Source organism: Chrysemys picta, chromosome 11 (genome assembly GCF_011386835.1).
Source record: "Chrysemys picta bellii isolate R12L10 chromosome 11, ASM1138683v2, whole genome shotgun sequence".
NCBI classification, from domain to species: domain Eukaryota; kingdom Metazoa; phylum Chordata; order Testudines; family Emydidae; genus Chrysemys; species Chrysemys picta.
Genome location: NC_088801.1, coordinates 4,698,083 through 4,717,766, shown reverse-complemented (window position 1 = coordinate 4,717,766; position 19,684 = coordinate 4,698,083). Strand labels below are relative to the sequence as shown.

Here is a 19,684-nt window from a genome sequence, read left to right as displayed (position 1 = left end):
GTTGTCCGTCTTTTTATAAGAGCTCTAAAGAAAAGCCTAGGCAGGTTCTAATGGGGTCCTATGGCAATTGTGACATTGCAGTCATCAGTAACTTGTGTCTCTGGGGAAATCTTAAATGAGAGGGGGGCGAGAAGGGGCAGATCTCAAGTGCCGTGAACATCTGAATGTAGGTTCTGTCTCTCCACCCCAACCCAGCTACTGCTTTTGCAGGGGGAGTGGGGGGCACATTCCGAAGCATGGAGGGGGGAACCAGCCCTGTTGACAGACTCCCTCTGGAGTTGGAGTAGGGATTGAAATCATGAAGAGCAGCTGTCCTCCCACACTGGATCCATTCTGGCTATGGATCCCACTGACCACAGACAATGGGCTACTACTGCCCATGCTGCGTCTTTTTCTGTGTGAATGTCTCCAGTATTGGCCACCTGGTGCCTTTCTATTTGGGCTGCCATTCCTGGTTGGCAGTAGGCCCTGTGAGCTGCAAAATGTTAGTCAAATCTTCCCAAATCATATAAATAGCTATAATGAAAATTAAATACTAAAAGTTTCATGCTAAGTCAGTTTAAAGATCCGTCTTCCTGGCAAGGAAAACAAAGTTCCGGTTTCTAGAGCCAAGAAGAGTCGCTGCCAAATAATTTCTTTCTGGATGATCAGCCTTTAACATTTTGGTACCTGGGACCAAGCTGGCACATGTGTTTGAACCATCTTTCAGTCACCACTAATAGACTGGATACCTGCACCATCTCTCTGTATTTCGGTGGACATACAAATAAGGAAATGATTATCTGATGAAACCAAGGTGCTTATAGTCACACAGGACAATCACTGTCCTGTTTTTGTGTAATTTTGAAGAGGTATTTATTTCCCAGTTTGAGGTTAACTTGTGAACCTAGTCCCAAAGACTTCATTGTGTAACCATGACCGCTGGGGCTGCAGTTCAGGAGTCTGTGAGACCCCAGTCTCCTTCAGAGCAGTGGTCCAGATGGAGGCAGGGCCCCAAGGGTTTGGAGAATTAAATTCAGATACAGTAGAACCTCCCAGTAGAACCTCAGAGTTACAGACTGACTGGTCAAACACACACCTCATTTGGAACTGGAAGTACGCAACCAGACTGCAGCAGAGACAGCCCCCCCCCAAGCCAGTACAGTACAGTGTTGAATTAAAAAAGTTTAAAGAAAAGATTTGACATGGTGAGGAAACAGTTTCTGTGCTTGTTTCATTTAAATTAAGATGGTTAAAAGAAGCATTTTCTGCATAGTAAAGTTTCAAAGCTGTAGTGAGTCAGTGTTCAGTTACAAAGTTTCGAAAGCACAACCATACGGTTGTGTTTAGAGTTGCAAACATTTCAGAGTTACAGCCTCCGTTCCCAAGTGGTTCGTAATTCTGAGGTTCTACTGTACTTTTAATAGATTTTTAAGGCCTGAAGAAATATATTATGATTAGGTATGCTGAGCTTCTGCATAACAGGCCAGAGAATGGCACCCAGTAACTCCTGCATCAAGCCTGTAACTTTTTGTGGAGCTAGAGCATATCTCATAGAAAGATAGCTTCAGAAAAAGTTGTTTTATGAAACACCCAATGCTGCCTGCTGTCATCAGAATCCGACAACCTCTTCTGCTGTTTACCTGCCTCAGAACTCTTCCCTCCCCCCGCTCATGCCCCCCTTGAGAAATGCAAACCCTGTCACCATTTAGACCCTAGCAAAGATTCTTAGATGAGTCTGTCAGCTTGGCCCTGCTGTGGGCTCTCTGACAACAAGGTAACTCTTAAACCCCACCATCTTATCAATGTATTTCTGAGGTACAGCGATAAAGTCTAAAAGTCCCACAGGCTGAGCTGGGAATTGAACCCAGGTCTTCTGAGTCCTGGTCCAGTGCTTTAACTACAAGGCCATCTGTTTCAACAGCATAGGAATTGCCACCCTGGAACAGAGCGGAGGGCCATCTTGCCCAGAATCCCATCAGTGGGGGTGGCCAGTACCAACTGCTTCAGAGGAAGAAGCAAGAGAGACTGCAGCAGGCAGCAATGGAATAGCCTGCCCATAGGGAAATTTCTTCCCAGACAGAGCTACAGGTGCTGATCTATTGATTTCAATGGGAGGTAGGTGCTTACATGCCTTTTGAGGATCTGGGCCTTAGTGCCTGGTTTGTGCCCTGAAATAGGAGGGTTTTTATCCTGTCCAGTGTAATAAGCTGTTCTCCTTAGTCATATACACATATAATCCTCCAACTCCTGTGTTTTTGCCCTGAACAATATCTTGTGTCAGTGAGTTCCACAGGCTAATTAATACATTGTGTAAAAAGTATTTCCTTTTATTATTGACATGTTCTTTTCAATTTCATTGAACGCCCCTGGGTGCTTCTATTATGAGAAGGTGAATGGCAGTGCCTGACTTATCTTTATATCAGGCAATATTTTGTGTATCCCTAACATTCCGTCAGCTAAACAATCCCAGTGTTTTCACGCTCCTCAGATGGAAGTCTCTCCAGGCTTCTAATCATTCTCATCTCTTGTCTCTCCACCCCTCTGATTCTGCTATATCCTATGGGTGTGAGATCCCACAGCTGGTTCCGAGGGTGTTAACTGAATAAGGTTCAGGTACATAAAAGCCGTGGGCTCTGTTCTCCAAGGACAGCTGTTCAGCAAGCAGCAGGATGACAAAATTCAGCCAAAGCGGGCAACCGTCAATCTTTGCACTGCTGCTCATAAGCATAAAATTAAGTGCACAAAGACTGCTACCCCTGAAGGAAACTAGCTAACCCTTTGCCAAGAACCGAGGGTTTGATTCTGCGCCTCTTGAAGTTGATGGCAGCGCTCCCACTGACTACAAAGGTGCACAATTAGGCACTATGCCTGGTTGTGTCCTGCTTGCATCTGCTGCCCTTTCCCCTGGCCAGTGCAGTTGCTGTACTACTCCTAAGTGTGTATGATCTTAGTCATAGGGCCAAAATTGTAAAGGTATTTAGGTGCCTAATGATGTAAAGAGGTGCCTAGTGGAGTTTTCAAAAGCACCTGAATGGATACCTCCCTTTGAAATCATCCCTTTAATAAATCTGGCCCACTGAGGCTCAGTTCAATATTAGCGGGGAATTCCCTGCTCTCATGCCTCTTTCCCAGTATTAACAATACCAATTGTTCCAAAATCACATCCTGAAAAAATCATGTGATTGGCTTTGAATATCCTGAGAACTTCTATACGCATGTATAGAAGTTGCATCTGAAGAAGTGAGGTTCTTACCCACGAAAGCTTATGCTCCCAATACTTCTGTTAGCCTTAAAGGTGCCACAGGACCCTCTGTTGCTTTTTACAGATTCAGACTATCACGGCTACCCCTATGATACTATACGCATGTATGGTTCTTTTGTAAAGGGAAATCATGCCTCACCCCTCTATTAGAATTATTTGAGGGAGACAACATACGTGGACATAGGTAATCCAGTTGATATTAGTGTACTTGGACTTTCACAAAGTCTTACAAGGTCCCTCACCAAAGACTCTTAAGCAAATTAAGCAGCCATGGCATAAGAGGGAAGCTCGTCTCCTGGATCAGAACTGGTTAAAGGACAGGAAAGAGGGTAGAAATAAAGGGTCACTTTTTAGAATGGAGAGAGGTAAATAGCGGTGTCCCCGAGGGATCTGTACTGGGACCAGTACTGTTCAATATATTCATAAATAATCTGGAAAAAGTGAACAGTGAGGAGGCAAAGTTTGCAGATGATACAAAATTGCTCAAAAGAGTTAAAGACCAAAGCAGACTGAGAAGAGTTACAAGGGGATCTCACAAAACTGGGTGACTGGGCAACAAATGGCAGATGAAATTCTATGTTGATAAATGCTAAGAAATGCATATTGGAAAACATAATCCCAACTATACTTAACAAAATAATGAGGTCTAAATGAGCTGTTACCACTCAAGAAAGATCTTGGAGCCATTGTGAATAGTTCTCTGAAAACATCCACTCAATGTGCAGCGGCAGTCAAAAAACCCAACAGGAACCATTAGGAAAGGAATAGATCATATGACACTGAATATCATTAATGCCACTATATAAATCCATGGTATGGCCACACCTTGAATACTGCATGCAGTTGTAGTCACCCCATCTTAAAAAATATATTAGAAATGGAAAAGGTACAGAGAAGGGCAATAAAAATGATTAAAGGTATGGAACAGCTTCCATATGAGGAGAGATTAAAAAGACTGGGACTATTCAGATGGGAAAGGAGATGAATAGAGGGGATATGATAGAGCAGTGGTTTTCAACCTTTTTTCATTTGTGAACCCCTAAAAAAAATTTAATGGAAGTGCAGACCCCTTTGGAAATCTTAGACATAGTCTGCAGATCCTCAGATACCCCTGCTCTGTGGGAATGACAACCTTTCATGGACCCCTTAGACATAGTCCGCAGACCCGCAGGGGTCTGTGGACCATAGGTTGAAAACCCCTGTGATAGAAGTCTATAAAATCATGAATGGTGTGTATGACATATTAGGGTACAATCCAGATTATTGAGTAGCTGTGTCCCTCCTGCCCTCTAACCTGGGGTTCCCTTTACACTCCTTTGCTGCTGTAGCCTCCAGCCTGGACTGCTCACAGACAACCTCCAGCATGCAAGTCACTCCCAACTATGTCTGTGTACGAGCTGCAGCCAGTCAGACCTTGGCTCTTACCAGCCTTGGTTACACTGCAGAGTGACCCCAACACACTCCCAGTCTTAGATTTCCCCCCAGAAATGTATGTCCTGTACTGCCCAGCCCTCTCCTGGACAACACAAGTTTATATAAAGTGCATTATTTCTTTAAAAGAAATAATATGCACACAACTTGCCACCCCAAATGGAGTTTCCCAAACACTTCAATTTAATCACACTGGATTAGATATAACAATAAAACAAGTTTATTGACCACAAGGGGATAGATTTTAAGTGAGTACAAGTAATGAGGCATAAAAATCAGAAATGGTTACAAGAAAATAAAGTTAAAATGCTACTTATTTGGTGTAAAGTCATGCCTTACTTAACAATCTCAGATACAAGCAAAATTTCTCTTCATATGCTTTCAGCAGTTTTACTGACCCAATGTCTTAGGTCAGAACCTTTTCTCCCTGAGTTAAATGAATGCTTCCTTTTTTGCTTCTGGTGCCAATCATGTGATGGGCAGGGAAAGAGAAAAAGGGGATCCCTTGGCATGTTTGTCCCTCCTTTTTATAGTGTCAGCCACTATTCCCTCAAATTTTTTTGTATCCATGTGTGGAATGAATTTTGTTATGAGAACCATATCAAGGTGGATATGCACCACCAGTAGAAACCAAAAACCTAGATATAATATATATTTTTTAAAAGTTACCATAAGGATAATTACTCCAGCCAGGACAGGTTAGGCATTTTAAAACTCACTACTCAAAGAATTAAATTTAAGTGTAAGAGAGAAATAAAAATTATTAAATGCATAGACCAGCCAAAAAACTAAAATAACTCACTTTGAAAGAAGTATCAAGAAGTAACACCAACAATATAAGTGTGTGTTGGGAGGTGTGTGTGACAGAGACACACACTGTGCGTGTGAGAGACAGACACACACTGTGCGTGTGTGTTGTGACAAAGACACACACTGTGTGTGCGTGACAAAGACATGTGTTGCCACTTTAAGTACATTGACTCCACTTTAAGTACACTGCCCTTTTAAATAGATCAGCGAGTTCAGACACAGCAGCAGCTGCTAGCAAGCTCCCTCCCTCCTGAGCCCTGTCATGTACCCATCCCTGGTATGTGGAGATGGGGTACAGGGGTGGGGGGAGAGAGACACCCTGACATCAGTGCCCTCTTCTCCCCCCCACCCCCTGCACAGCAAGCAGGAGGCTCCCGGGAGCAGCTCCAAGGCAGAGGGCAGGAGCAGCACATGGCAGTGGGGGGAGGGATACCAGAACTGTGTGGCACTTGATAGCCTGCTGAGCAACCACGCAACTTACAAGGAACTTAGTTCAGTCCTAATCTTGAAAAACTTTTCCAGCTGGTACTAGGAGACAAAAGATCTATGGAGAAAGATGTTCCCTGCTTTCCCTCACCTGTTTGAGCTTTCTTTATCTCCCCTTTCTGCTTGATGACTCTGTTTACTGCTTAAATGCAAATTAAGCAGAGCACACACTCCTTTATTTAGGACAGACCTGTTTTCCAACCTCAGTTTGGAACATGCGTTAATAACACCATACAGGGGAATCTTATAACTTCAAATACGATCTGGCCACACAGATTTTACCAGGACAAGGGGCAGCAAATTATGAGTTTTCAACTGATACCTCACAAGACATACTCTGTACAAGGATTATTACAATGGTGTGTGAGTACAGGGCTACCTTCAGTCACAGTGTGGAGAAAGTGAATAAGGAAGTGTTATTTACCTTTTCACATAACACAAGAACCAGGGGGTCACCCAAGGAAATGTATAGGCAGCAGGTTTAAAACAAACAGAAGGAACTACTTCTTCACACAACCTGTGGTGCTCGTTGCTAGGGGATGTTGTGAAGGCCAAAACTACATCTGGGTTCAAAAAAGAACTAGATAAGTTCTTGGAAGATTAGGGTGACCAGATGTCCCAATTTTATAGGGACAGTCCCAATTTTGGGGTCTTTTTCTTATATAGGCGCCTATTATCCCCCACCCCCTGTCCCGATTTTTCACACTTGCTGTCTGGTCGCCCTAGGATAGGTCCATCAATGGCTATTAGCCAGGATGGGCAGGGATGCAACCCCATGCGCTGGGTGTCACTAAACCTTTGACTGCCAGGTGCTGGGAGCGGACGGCAGGGGAGGGATCACGCCCCATAAATTGCCCTGCTCTGATCATAGCCCGGCTGTCGGGGGCAGGCTACCGGGCTAGATGGGCCATTGCTCTGACCCAGCATGGCCGTTACTCTGTGCAGTGGCCACCTGGCTGTGGGGCCGTCCAGGTTTGGGGTTTTCAGGCTGCTCCTGGCGATGGCCAGGGCTAGACACTGCCCGCGAGCCGCGCTCTCCCCGGGTCGCAGGGCTCCTGGAGCTGGGGTTTCAGCCGGCGGCCTGTGGCTGGCCCTCCGCCCAGCAGGGGGCGTGCGTGCCACCGGACCGGGGACCATAGAGCGGCAGCCGCAACCCCAGCTCGATGGTTGCGGCCGCGGCGCAGGGTGATGAGCTCACTGCAAGCGGCGTGTTTGAAAGCGGGAGAGGGGGCGGCGCGCGGCAGACCCAGCCGGCTCCTGTGGGGGAGGGGGGCGAATATGCAAATTAGCCCGTGTGATCATTTGCATGTGATGATTGACAGCAGTGCGAGGTCAGTGCAGCCCGCGCCATCAAGGGGGGGGGCGAAGGAGGGCGGTTGGGGTAGGGACTGAAGTGGGGGAGGAATGGGGGGTTGGGGCAGGGGGGCTGGAGTGGGGGAGGAATGGGGGGTTGGGGCAGGGGGGCTGAAGTGGGGGAGGGCTGGGGGCGGTTCGGGGGGACTGAAGTGGAGGAGCTGGAGAGAGCTGGGGCAGAGGGACCAAAGTGGGGAAGGAGTAGGGGGCTGGGGCAGAGGGGCTGAAGTGGGGGAGGGCTGGGGCGGTTGGGGCAGAGGGGCTGAAGTGGGGGTGGTTGGGGGGGGCTGAAGTGGAGGAGCTGGAGAGGGCTGGGGCAGAGAGGCTGAAGTGGGGGAGGGTTGGGGCAGGGGCTGAAGTGGGGGAGGGCTGGGGGTGGTTGAGGGGGACTGAAGTGGAGGAGCTGGAGAGAGCGGGGGCAGAGAGGCTGAAGTGGGGGAGGGCTGGGGCGGTTGGGGCAGGGGCTGAAGTGGGGGAGGGCTGGGGGCGGTTGGGGGGACTGAAGTGGAGGAGCTGGAGAGGGCTGGGGCAGAGAGGCTGAAGTGGGGGAGGAGTGGGGGGTTGGGGCAGGGGGGCTGAAGTGGGGGAGGGCTGGGGCCTTGGGGGGGCATGTGTAGGGGGAAGGCAGGGGAGGGCTGCCTATAGCAAAGGGGGCCAAAGAATGGTGGTTGGGGGTGGAGGGGCTGAAGATTGGGGGGGGGGGGTTGGCCGGTCTGGATGGAGGGGTTTGGGGGGGCAGGAAGTAGCTAAGGGAAGCTGGGTTTGGGGGGGGTGGCTGAGGTAGGGGAAGCTTCGGGGTTGCTGGAGGAAGATGGGTTACAGCTGGTGGAGTGGGCTGGGGTCCCCAACGTCTGTCCCTCCCTGCCACTTACTTACTCCTCTTTCTAGCATCCCACTTGCCTGCTCCTCACTGCAGTTCTTCCCATGCTCTGGTCCAGCCGGGGGCACAGTGAGACAGGGGCTGCTTGGTTGACAGATTTTGAAGGGATTTAATGGTGGCCCACTAGAGACCAAGCTGAGCCTGGCCTGCTCATTTTACTGGTGATTCAAGAAGGATTTACAGGCAGGTTTGTAGAGGAGAGACGATGATGTGTTTTCTACAGAGGTTCTTGACGAAGGCTTTGTTCCCCTTGAAATCAGTAGCAACAGTCTAGAGCGGGGTAGGCAACCTACGGCATGCGTGCCAAAGGCGGCACACGAGCTGATTTTCAGTGGCACTCAGACTGCTCAGGTCCTGGCCACTGGTCTGGGGGGCTCTGCATTTTAATTTAATTTTAAATGAAGCTTATTAAACATTTTAAAAACCTTATTTACTTTACATGCAACAATAGTTTAGTTATATATTATAGACTTATAGAAAGAGACCTTCTAAAAACATTAAAATGTATTACTGGCACGCAAAACCTTAAATTAGAGTGAATAAATGAAGTCTCGGCACATCACTTCACTTCTGAAAGGTTGCCGACCCCTGGTCTAGAGTCATCTCAATAGGAGCAGGCCCTAAAAGCTCAGTGTTATCTGAATGGACTTTGTTTACTCAGTGATGTGCCACCACTATTTACCAAGGGTTTCTGACAAATTCTCTCCCTTAGTCTGGAATAAACTCCTTGATTTTAGGGGATTTTGCACTTGCAAAAGAGAGGCTGAGGAATCGATGGGGCCATTTAGGGATCTGGGGCAAAAATCTGTCTGGGGATTGGTCCTGCTTTGAGCAGGGGGTTGGACTAGATGACCTCCTGAGGTCCCTTCCAACCCTGATATTCTATGATTCTATTCATTTATTTTTCCGGTTTGAACACTAACACTTTCTTATAACAGTAACTGAGTGAAGAGAGGCCATGCCACCTGGTGAACAAACATGATGCACTTTGCCAAAAATACGTAGACTTTACACCTGGAAAACATGCAGAGTACATTGAGGACATGGCTAAGTGGGATCCTTGTGGGTGAAGACCACTCTTGTTGTATCCTTCCATGGGAATTATTTTAAATATCTGACTCTTGGTGTAATCTGGTTAATTTCAAAAGCCAAAAAATCTGCTCTTCAGAAGTTCTTTCCATGAGCTTCAGGGATAAGTCATTTCTGGCAGGGATGATTTGCCAGGACCCAGAGTTTTGAGCTCCCTTGGAGCCAGGGGAAATCAGCCCAATGTACCTTTCATTGAGGTGGCTGAAATGTCATTAGGGGCTCCTCCTACACACCATTGAATGCATCTCTTTTTACAAGGTCAAAGATGGAAAAGGTACAGTCCTATTTAACGTTGGATGAAGATGACTTGCTCTCTGACCTAAGCAGTGAGGACCTAGAGGTAAACTTCTGTGCATGAGGGGATGTATTTCATTATCGTCTCTGTGTGTGGGGGGCTTTCATTACAAATCTATTTTTAGTGGTTTAAACAGGCTCTTGACTGTTGAAATAGCATCAGGCTGATGAGTATGCTTAAAAACTAGTGTCATCCCAGCTTGCCTGTTGGCAATGTTGGTGTGACCTGGGTTTGCTTAGTGGTCTCATGGTTCCTTGCTCGCAGGCCTGTGCTAACTCCAATAGATAGACATCTCCTGGTCTAATGACAGTTAATGTTATCATAAAAATATTCATTGAAATAAAACATCACAGGACTAACACGCAGTCAGTGTGGCGCTCTGTTCCCCCTTTGGTGGTGGCTGGGTCACATGTAGAGGTTGATGAGCCTCCTAGAGCTTTGGCTAACAGAGCTAGCTCTTCTATCTCGGGCACTAGAGGCTTTCAGAAACCAAGTTGGAAGGTTCAGTCCCTGCTGCTGACAACCCAACCAGTGTTACATCTGTTTTAAAAATAAATCTTCCCATCTCACCATGGTGTCTGGCTTGTTTTGTGTTTACTTGAATTCTTTTCCCTATTTTGCCTTTCCAGATGTTGCTATCATTCCTGGTGGGTAAGGTACATGAAATCGAAGTGAGAGTGAGCACAGAGAAGGATGAGATCATGAGACTTGAGACAGAAAGAGCACAATAGTACGTCTCCTAATAAATCTTTTAATATTACTAATTAATTAGCATCGTGTTTAGCTTTATGTTTTAATCACGACTACATTTTAATAGTACTTGCAGACTGCACTATTAAGTCAGAAACCTTTGTATGTGGATTTAATGTCACTGCCATATCACAAGGTCTTTGGTTGGCAGGAAACTTTCTGTAAATGAACGTGAAAGGGCTTTTTACAGACCACTCAATGGTTGAATTTTGATGCTGGTATGTTGTATAAAGCACTTCTGCTGTATATAACCAACTCAAATTGTAGTCACTAGAACAGTGACTGGGAAGAGAAATAATGCTTTTGTACTCTCATTTTGTAGCATCACAGAAAGAGACAACTGTCTGTCACTGGCAGCACAGATTGTGCATTTGCATCCAGTATTGGAAGAGGAATTCAAGACTCGAGAACAACTTCAAGCTGTTGTATCTGAGCTGAAAAGGCTGAAAAAGGATATTGCTCAAGATACCAGGTATAGATCCTTCTGGTTAGAGCAGAGGATGTTTGAGAAAAATATATGGCTTGCAATATACTTCTAATTATGATCTTGGGGTAATTAGCAGGATGCTACCATGGCCTCTTCAAAGAAACTGATTAAACAGGCACATGTACCACAACAGAACTGTTTATATTATTGATACAGAGACTGTACATACGCTGTATGCGTAAGATTGTTCATTATGTGAAATCAAATAATAGCATTTGAGCAGTTAGTTTCCTGGGAGTAATAGAGAATAATCAGAGGGGTGGGCTGGCTGGTGAACTGCCAGGAGCCCAAGGGCTGCCCCTTATGTACCTGATTGATTCAATTATGGGATGGGGTTGAAGCTGCAGGTATGTGATGTGCTCTCTGCTTGGGTAAAGAGGGGACATTGCCAGGTGCAAGCAAGAAAAAAAAGAAAAAGAAGCTTACAAGAAGTGGAAGATTGGACAAATGACGAGGGAGGAGTATAAAAATATTGCTCGGGCATGCAGGAGTGAAATCAGGAAGGCCAAATCACACTTGGAGTTGCAACTAGCAAGAGATGTTAAGAGTAACGAGAAGGGTTTCTTCAGGTATATTAGCAACAAGAAGAAAGTCAAGGAAAGTGTGGGCCCCTTACTGAATGAGGGAGGCAACCTAGTGACCGAGGATGTGGAAAAAGCTAATGTACTCAATGATTGTTTTCCCTCTGTCTTCACGAACAAGGTCAGCTCTCAGACTGCTGCACTGGGCAGCACAGTATGGGGAGAAGGTGACCGGTCCTCTGTGGAGAAAGAAGTGGTTCGGGACTATTTAGAAAAACTGGACGTGCACAAGTCCATGGGGCCGGATGTGCTGCATCCGAGGGTGCTAACGGAGTTGGCGGATGAGATTGCAGAGCCATTGGCCATTATTTTTGAAAACTCATGGAGATCGGGGGAGGTCCCGGATGACTGGAAAAAGGCTAATGTAGTACCCATCTTTAAAAAAGGGAAGGAGGAGGATCCGGGGAACTACAGGCCAGTCAGCCTCACCTCTGTCCCTGGAAAAATCATGGAGCAGGTCCTCAAGGAATCAATTATGAAACACTTAGAGGAGAGGAAAGTGATCAGGAACAGTCAGCATGGATTCACTAAGGGGAAGTCGTGCCTGACTAACCTAATTGCCTTCTATGATGAGATAACTGGCTCTGTGGATGAGGGGAAAGCAGTGGATGTGTTATTCCTTGACTTTAGCAAAGCTTTTGATACGGTCTCCCACAGTATTCTTGCCGCCAAGTTAAAGAAGTATGGGCTGGATGAATGGACTGTAAGGTGGATAGAAAGCTGGCTAGATCGTCGGGCTCAACGGGTAGTGATCAATGGCTTCATGTCTAGTTGGCAGCCGGTTTCAAGCGGAGTGCCCCAAGGGTGGGTCCTGGGGCCGGTTTTGTTTAATATCTTTATTAATGATCTGGAGGATGGCGTGGACTGCACTCTCAGCAAGTTTGCAGATGACACTAAACTGGGATGCGTGGTAGATACACTGGAGGGTAGGGATCGGATACATAGGGACCTAGACAAATTAGAGGATTGGGCCAAAAAAAACCTGATGAGGTTCAACAAGGACAAATGCAGAGTCCTGCACTTAGGATGGAAGAATCCCATGCACTGCTACAGACTAGGGACCGAATGGCTAGGTAGCAGTTTTGCAGAAAAGGACCTAGGGGTCACAGTGGACGAGAAGCTGGATATGAGTCAACAGTGTGCTCTTGTTGCCAAGAAGGCTAACGGCATTTTGGGCTGTATAAGTAGGGGCATTGCCAGCAGATCGAGGAACGTGATCGTTCCCCTTTATTCGACATTGGTGAGGTCTCATCTGGAGTACTGTGTCCAGTTTTGGGCCCCACACTACAAGAAGGATGTGGAAAAATTGGAAAGAGTCCAGCGGAGGGCAACAAAAATGATTAGGGGGCTGGAGCACATGACTTATGAGGAGAGGCTGAGGGAACTGGGATTGTTTAGTCTCCAGAAGAGAAGAATGAGGGGGGGATTTGATAGCTGCTTTCAACTACCTGAAGGGGGGTTCCAAAGAGGATGGAGCTCGGCTGTTCTTAGTAGTGGCAGATGACAACAAGGAGCAATGGTCTCAAGTTGCAGTGGGGGAGGTTTGGGTTGGATATTAGGAAACACTATTTCACTAGGAGGGTGGTGAAGCACTGGAATGCGTTACCTAGGGAGGTGGTGGAATCTCCTTTCTTGGAGGTTTTTAAGACCCGGCTTGACAAAGCCCTGGCTGGGATGATTTAGTTGGGAATTGGTCCTGCTTCGAGCAGGGGGTTGGACTAGATGACCTCCTGAGGTCCCTTCCAACCCTGATATTCTATGATTCTATGAGGTGGACTCTGTGGGGCCTATTGCTTGTCCTTCTGCATTACATACCAGCTGTCCCTTGATCCGGACTAGGTTTGATTCCTTTGGCTAGGTGTGTCTTTCACTATCCACAGTATAAACACAGCAAGCCCACATGGGTTAGCATAAGCAAATGACTACTAATAATGCAATGTCCCTTAAAAATCTTCCATTCTTCAACAGTTTTGAAGCTTGATGTATGGCAACAATCAGATTCACTTAAACCTCAGTGATTCTTTGTAGATTCATATATCAAAATAATACGGTGATGGGCACATTAGAAATGTCTCAGACAGAGCACTGATGTGCTATTCCACTTGCAGCAATGGTAACAAACTTTCATCTAAGACCAGGAGATCCCTCCTCTTTACTCTCCCTCAAATGCAGAGGGAGTCTGCCTGCTGGGTTGATTGCCATTTCAAATAAGGGAACTTGCCTCCAAAATATGTTGTACAATATTTTGGCTCCCTATATTACTTTTAGAAGATGCTGCGTTTGATCCTTGTTTCCTAGGGTATCAGCTTTGCCCTGCTCACAAAGTGGCAGGAAAGCTGTCCTAAAGAGTCAGTCAAGGATTCCCCCAGTGTAGGGGAATCTTCCAATGGCATAAAGCAGGTGCCAGCTGGCTATACACCACCCACTTCTCTCCCACCTTCCCCCAACACGTGAAGGAGGTATGTCAGGGTGCAGAGATGTGGGCTGAGGGCATGGCAGGTGGTAGGAGAGCTAGGGCTGGAACACAGGTTTCTCTGTCTGCACACCGGTCCCTAAGAGATCGCTACTGCCAGCATGATTTTGAGCAGGCTCTAAGTTATGCTGGGGGCCATTTTGTATACCCGTGATTTGGGAGACGGAAAGATGGTTTAGTGCGACCTTGCCATCCTCTCTCCCCAGCTGTGCCAGACATAAGGACGGTTCAGCTGAGGGTTCAACCCATTAGGTTAATACTTCTTAGCTCTCTTGTCCAATCAGGTATCAAAGCTAACCTGTAACCTACTGTCTTCTGAAAAGTGACTGAACAAATGGCACATTCCCGTTGTTCACGTCCGCTCCTTGCGTGTTTACAGAATTGTCTTTCCTCAGATGAGTGACAAAAATAAGTCTTAACTCCTCTTGGCAAAACTAAGTCAGCACACTTAGGAGAGGGAGAGCTGGATTCTTCCATCTTATTCATCATCAGAATTGTTTACAAAGTTGCACTTAATTACACCTGAGCAGCCACACTGAATGCAGTGGGTGGCATAGGTGTCACCGATGGCCTAGTTTGACCTATAGAACCTCTTTTACCAGACATGATGTTTGGGGTGGAAAGACCCCAACCACCCCTCCCCTCACAACCACCCAACCATGACTGTCAGAGCCCAGACTGAGTATGTTGGGCTGACAGGAAAAAAAATCCTTTAGCTTATAAACTGAGTGCATTTGATCTGCTGTCCATTAGAAACAATACACACAGAGCCCCACAGTGCCATTTTTGCATTCATATTTTAGAGTAAAATTGCACATTCAGATGATCACTTCAGTGATAGACATTCCTAGTGTAGTGTGTGGCACTCTGTGCTTTTAATGTAATCTTGCAATATATAAAACCCCCAAATGTCCGGCATGATGCTGTTCACATGAAAGTGTGATTGTACTTGTATTGTAAGCTCTGTGAGGTTGGGACTGGCTTTTTGTGTGTGAGTGTGTGTCCAGTGAGTAGGTCTGACCCTGATCTTGACTGGCCTTGTAGGCACTACTGCAATATAAATAATCTGTCTATGATATTTATCTGCTCCCGCTGCCTTTAGTGTAGTATCTGAACATTTCTCTTTACTGTATTTATCCTCACAGCCTCCCTTTGAAGTGCTGTCATATCTATGTTACAGATGGAGGGAGGAAACTGAGGCACAGAGAGACTAAGTGACTTGCCTAAGGTCATACAGGGAATTTGGCGAAATAGGAATTGAACATGGTATTTCTGAGTCCCAGGCTAGCACCCTAACCACTGGAAGTCCTCTTAATTTTCCCTTGCTGACTTAACTATGCTACATCTGACTCACAAGGGCGATGGCAAGCCTTCCCGGAGTGCTTTAGAAAAACATAGCTGTATGTGAAATGATCCCTTTAAAAGTTGCTTCCAATCCATGGAATTGCCCTTCAGATGAGTGACACCTGCCCAGTCCCGCTTATCTCAGAACCCATTCCTAGGACAGGCCCATTAGTCAACTTCTCCCACAAGCACCTCAATGCTTTCTCCCATGCTATCCCTTGCATACCCCCCCCAAAATTCTAAAGGTCACTCTCTTATGCTCCTTCACATCCCTCTTAGAGACTCATGTCTGCTGTGATGCCTGCAGAATGTTGCCAGTTGGTAACAGCAAGACGTGGCAAACTGTGTTGTGTACACAGCTAGTCTGAATGAAAGCCAGCATATTATTGTTCTTGTAGCACCTAAGGGCCCCAGGCATGAACCAGGACCCCATTGTGCTAGGTGCTGTACAAACACAGCACAAAAAGATTGTTGCTGCTCCACCACCGCCACCTGTTAGTTTCATCCATCTGTTGCATCTCATCATTAATCAAGAAGCTCTTCAACTCAGGAACTGTCATTTTCCTATTTGTTTGTACAGCCCCTAGCACGATGGGGCCCTGAGCCCTGACTGGAGACTCCAATGATGCTACTGGAATGAAAATAACTTCTTCTGAAATATCTCCTCTCACCTATAGGAGGCTCCTATAGGTAAGGAGGGTGAGACGTACTGGCTCTATGGCTGCATAGAGGACTTCAGACTTTAGCTAGTCAATGTTTGTAAAGAGCTTTGAAGTGGGAAGTGCTATACAAGTGCTTCATGTTGTTGATATTCATTGTGTAGGGGCTGTCTTCCATCACGTCTCACAAGCATTAAATTCACACAGAAAAAAATGGAAAAGAACATGAATGGAACTTTTGTTAGAGCTGTTAAGCTTATTCTTGTTGCTGTTGTGGCATGAACTTTATGCTGCAGTATTGCAAATGGCCTATTGGGGGAGTTGCAGCTCCACTAATCCTATGATTTACCTTTACAGTGAGACTTTTGCTCTTGAAAGACAGGCTGGATACTTTGATTGGACACTTATGGGTATCTGGGATACCCACAGTTGTAATTATTGATAACAAATTTTCTGGAAGGGACATTAGACCACATGCTTCAAGGGCTTGAGATAATCTCTTAACTATGACAGATCAGGATGAGACCTACATGTGGGGCAGATTATCCCACATAATCTACTTTGGGATTCTTAGACCTTCCTCTGATGAATCTGGACTGGCCCCTATTGGAGACAGGATACTGGGCTAGAAGGATCCAGTCTGGCAATTCCTATGTTTCTGTTTTCCTACTAGGATTTTTGTAGTGCCTAATTTAAATACTAGGGTCAATGGAGACTTTAGGCGCCAATTTAAGATCATTCTGTTTCTGGTTACCTTTTTTAGTGAGCAGCCAGATGCGGCCAAATTAGAACAGTTGATAGCTGAATCAGAAACCATGATAACCTCTCTCCATCAGAAACAGCGTATGTTTAAAAGCGAGAAAATTCATCTGACTAAGGTACTGGAGACCACCCAAAATACGCTTTCCAAGGCACAGGCAGAAAGCCATGCAGGTAATTGACTTTTCCTTTGCTTGGATAAATTAAAGCAGATGTGCTGTCTTGAACTCTAGGCATTTCTGAAACAGACACTGTCACCTTGAAACCTAGTCACTTTCAAAAAATGAATTGAAAGTAGGTTCAAGCATGGTGCCCATCCCTGAGTCCCTCTGTCAATTTCTGTGGTTTCACAATAGCATTTTCTTTTAAAAAATAATTTCTCTCCCTTGTTGCTCCCACAAATGGACTTTTGGAGATTGCTGGTAACAACACATCTAAGTATTCTTTTTTTTTTTTTAAACTTGAAGTGTCCCCTTACCTTCTTAACTTCTGTGGATAATAATAAATATGCACAGAGTTTGGATCCACATCAAAACTTCCCCAAAGATCTGAGGAGTTTGGGTGTGATTAATAATCTTCTATATTGAGCCTCTATAGAAGAATCCTGTATGGATCCTTTCCTGATAGAACTTGAAAGTGATTCCTCCAAGGATCTCAATGTACTTTGGAATAACAATAAAATGGTTTCAGGATCTCCTTGAGATAGTGGACTTAGCCAGGTCCAGACTGGAAGGCCCATTGAAGTTCTGCATTTGGGTGTTAAACTTGATGGCAGTCTACACCTTTGTCACTTCCTCTTCAAAGCCAGAGATGTGTGGTGTGCAAGGTTGGCTGAGTCGGATATACAAACCAAAGGTTCACGATCTGGCCATGATGGTGTCTTCTCCAAAAGTCAAGGTCTGTCCCCAGCAAAGCAATTTTTAAAAAGACTGGCAACCTTGTACCCTCCCAGCTAGGAGCTTATTGATCCATGGGTCAACCAAACTCACAGAAAGACTCTTTTGAGCACATAGGGCTCTGCTTTCTGTACCCCTTCTCATGAAAGGTCTTGCTCTTAGTGGACAAGTCAGCCATGAGAGTCTTTGAATTGCCGGCCTTTATAGCTAATCACGTTTTACCATTTTCCACATAGGCAAAGTGATAGATAGGCACTAGCCCAAGTTTCTGACCGAAATTATATTGAATTTTCATCTCTGTTTAAATCACTATCTGTGATTTGCCCCAGAGACCCATAGGTGTCCTGGGGAGTCTTGGATATGCATGTCAAGAGTCATTAGCTACTAATAATTTTTCAATTTAGAAGGTAGAACAGGCTGTTTGTGGCCATCGGAGAAAAATCCAAAGATCAAGCCATTTCTGGGAGGAAAAGACACTGCATCCAGTCTTCTTATCAATTTAGGGCTCATTCATCTAGCGAGATACTTGCTATCAAAGCAGCTACCCTTGGTGTGCAGCCTCCTGTGACATCATTAGGGCTGCTGCGTGGGGTTCAGCTCACACCTTCATGAGTTGCTATTTTGTAATCTCAGTAGGGGTGTGTGTGTGTGGAGCTCTTGCCATTCCTTGAGTGGCTGTGGCAGTTGTCCTTCAGCCTCTTGCCAGAAAGTGTACCCAAGCCATGATGATTTCCAGCTCTGTGCACTCTCCCATATTACCTCAGTGAACATTCCCCTACCCTAATTACTCTGATAGTTACCCCTACCAATTTGTCTGACCTAATGACTGGCTTTCATCTCCACAGCCGATCAGGAGCTGCTTCGCTTGCAGAAGGAATGTACTGAGCAAGCTCATATGAAGTCTTTGGGGGATAATGAAGCCGACAGACAGCTGGATGCCTGCATCAGACAGCTGGGAGTGTTAAACCTCCTCGCTAGGAAGAAGTGAACTTCTGTCTCCAGCAGGGGATATGTGTTAATCAGCAGACCTGAAGTTCCGAATTCCACTTGCAGAAGATGTAGGCAAGTAGGAGGTGTGTGGCCACCAGTACGCTGAGCCCCTCTTGTAGGAGGCAGGGGAAGAGACACCACCTGGAGCGTAGCTGTACCAGGTTAAGCAGCCTGACCGCTCCCCAATTTGATTTCATTTTACTTCACTTCATTCACCTTCCAGCTGTCCACCAGGACATAGCAGCAAAATATTTGATTGTTCTTCCCCAGTCTCGTCTTCTCTGGATGCTGCATGGGGGACATGAAGCAAAACCTGCTGTATGATGAATTCTGCTACTCTCTGTTTCATGTATGCAGGGTTTTATTTTCATAAATATTGAGACTAGTCCAATGGTTTGTTGTCATTGGTGTCAGGGATGCAGAGACTAAAGGAAACCAATGGTTTAAGAAGGGCCCATTTCAGCCAAACTCTCCTGGCATCAGCCATTTCCATGTCCGCTCACCCTGGTTTGTTTGGCTGCTTCCCATCCAACAATAGATTTCCCTTTCCAGCTAGTAGTCTAATTTCCCTGTTTAGATAGGCCATATCCACTGCGTTGATGCACTTCTGTTGCTGTCTCATTCCACTTCACACAGACCTATCGCCATTCTTTCCACTGGATTGCCTTGAAGTTTCTCCATGTTGAGAGCAGGGTATCTCCAGGCAATCTGTGAAGATCATCAGGTGTATGTGAAACACAACTGGAGACGGAAGCCATTTGCTGATCTGGAAGCTGGTCAGCTCATGGGAGACAATGTACAAAATGGTGGCTAGGTGTAATTGTAATGCAGTGCGGCTGGATTTCTAGAAAGCTCTGAGCAGAGACATGTTTTTGCATAACTTTGAAATAAAGTCAACTTTCTTCCATAAGCAGCTTCTCTTTAACTCAATCCTTTTGTTGCCTGAAAGTGCTCAAAAGCCCTGCATGCCCATGACTTTTTGTCCTGTCGTCAATAAGCAGCATGGGTGATGCTCAGTAACGTGACTGACGCTGTGCACTGAGGATGCTATATAAATGCAGCAGCATCATCAGGGACCTCCGAGCACTCCACATATTGCTATGCAGGGATCACAGCAGCCACCCTATGGAATATGGTAGCAATTTAACAGTAGCCAG

General features: G+C 45.9%; 1 protein-coding gene across 4 annotated transcripts; it reads left to right on the top strand.

The window, feature by feature from the left end:
* Nucleotides 1-7,136: 7,136 nt before the first annotated feature.
* On the top strand, nucleotides 7,137-19,437 carry LOC101931990 (uncharacterized). Of its 4 annotated transcripts, none has more exons than XM_065561403.1 (7): nucleotides 7,137-7,302; nucleotides 8,213-8,391; nucleotides 9,552-9,633; nucleotides 10,218-10,318; nucleotides 10,661-10,810; nucleotides 16,646-16,815; nucleotides 18,383-19,437. In XM_065561403.1, exons 3-7 carry the CDS (start codon nucleotides 9,559-9,561, stop codon nucleotides 18,523-18,525), a joined length of 639 nt encoding a protein of 212 aa, XP_065417475.1. In that variant the 5' UTR covers nucleotides 7,137-7,302; nucleotides 8,213-8,391; nucleotides 9,552-9,558; the 3' UTR covers nucleotides 18,526-19,437. The 4 variants fall into 4 exon arrangements, with proteins under 4 accessions (XP_065417475.1, XP_065417476.1, XP_065417477.1 ...); XM_065561404.1 differs by having other exon boundaries at nucleotides 7,151-7,302; nucleotides 8,213-8,387; XM_065561405.1 differs by lacking the exon at nucleotides 8,213-8,391 and adding an exon at nucleotides 9,143-9,266 and having other exon boundaries at nucleotides 7,189-7,302.
* Nucleotides 19,438-19,684: the final 247 nt, after the last annotated feature.

Coding starts and splice junctions, on each gene's coding strand:
- LOC101931990 (XM_065561403.1), top strand. CDS start 9,559: ATGGAAAAGGTACAGTCCTATTTAACGTTGGATGAAGATGACTTGCTC. Junction 9,634..10,217: donor TAAGCAGTGAGGACCTAGAG/GTAAACTTCTGT, acceptor TTGCCTTTCCAG/ATGTTGCTATCATTCCTGGT. Junction 10,811..16,645: donor GATATTGCTCAAGATACCAG/GTATAGATCCTT, acceptor TACCTTTTTTAG/TGAGCAGCCAGATGCGGCCA.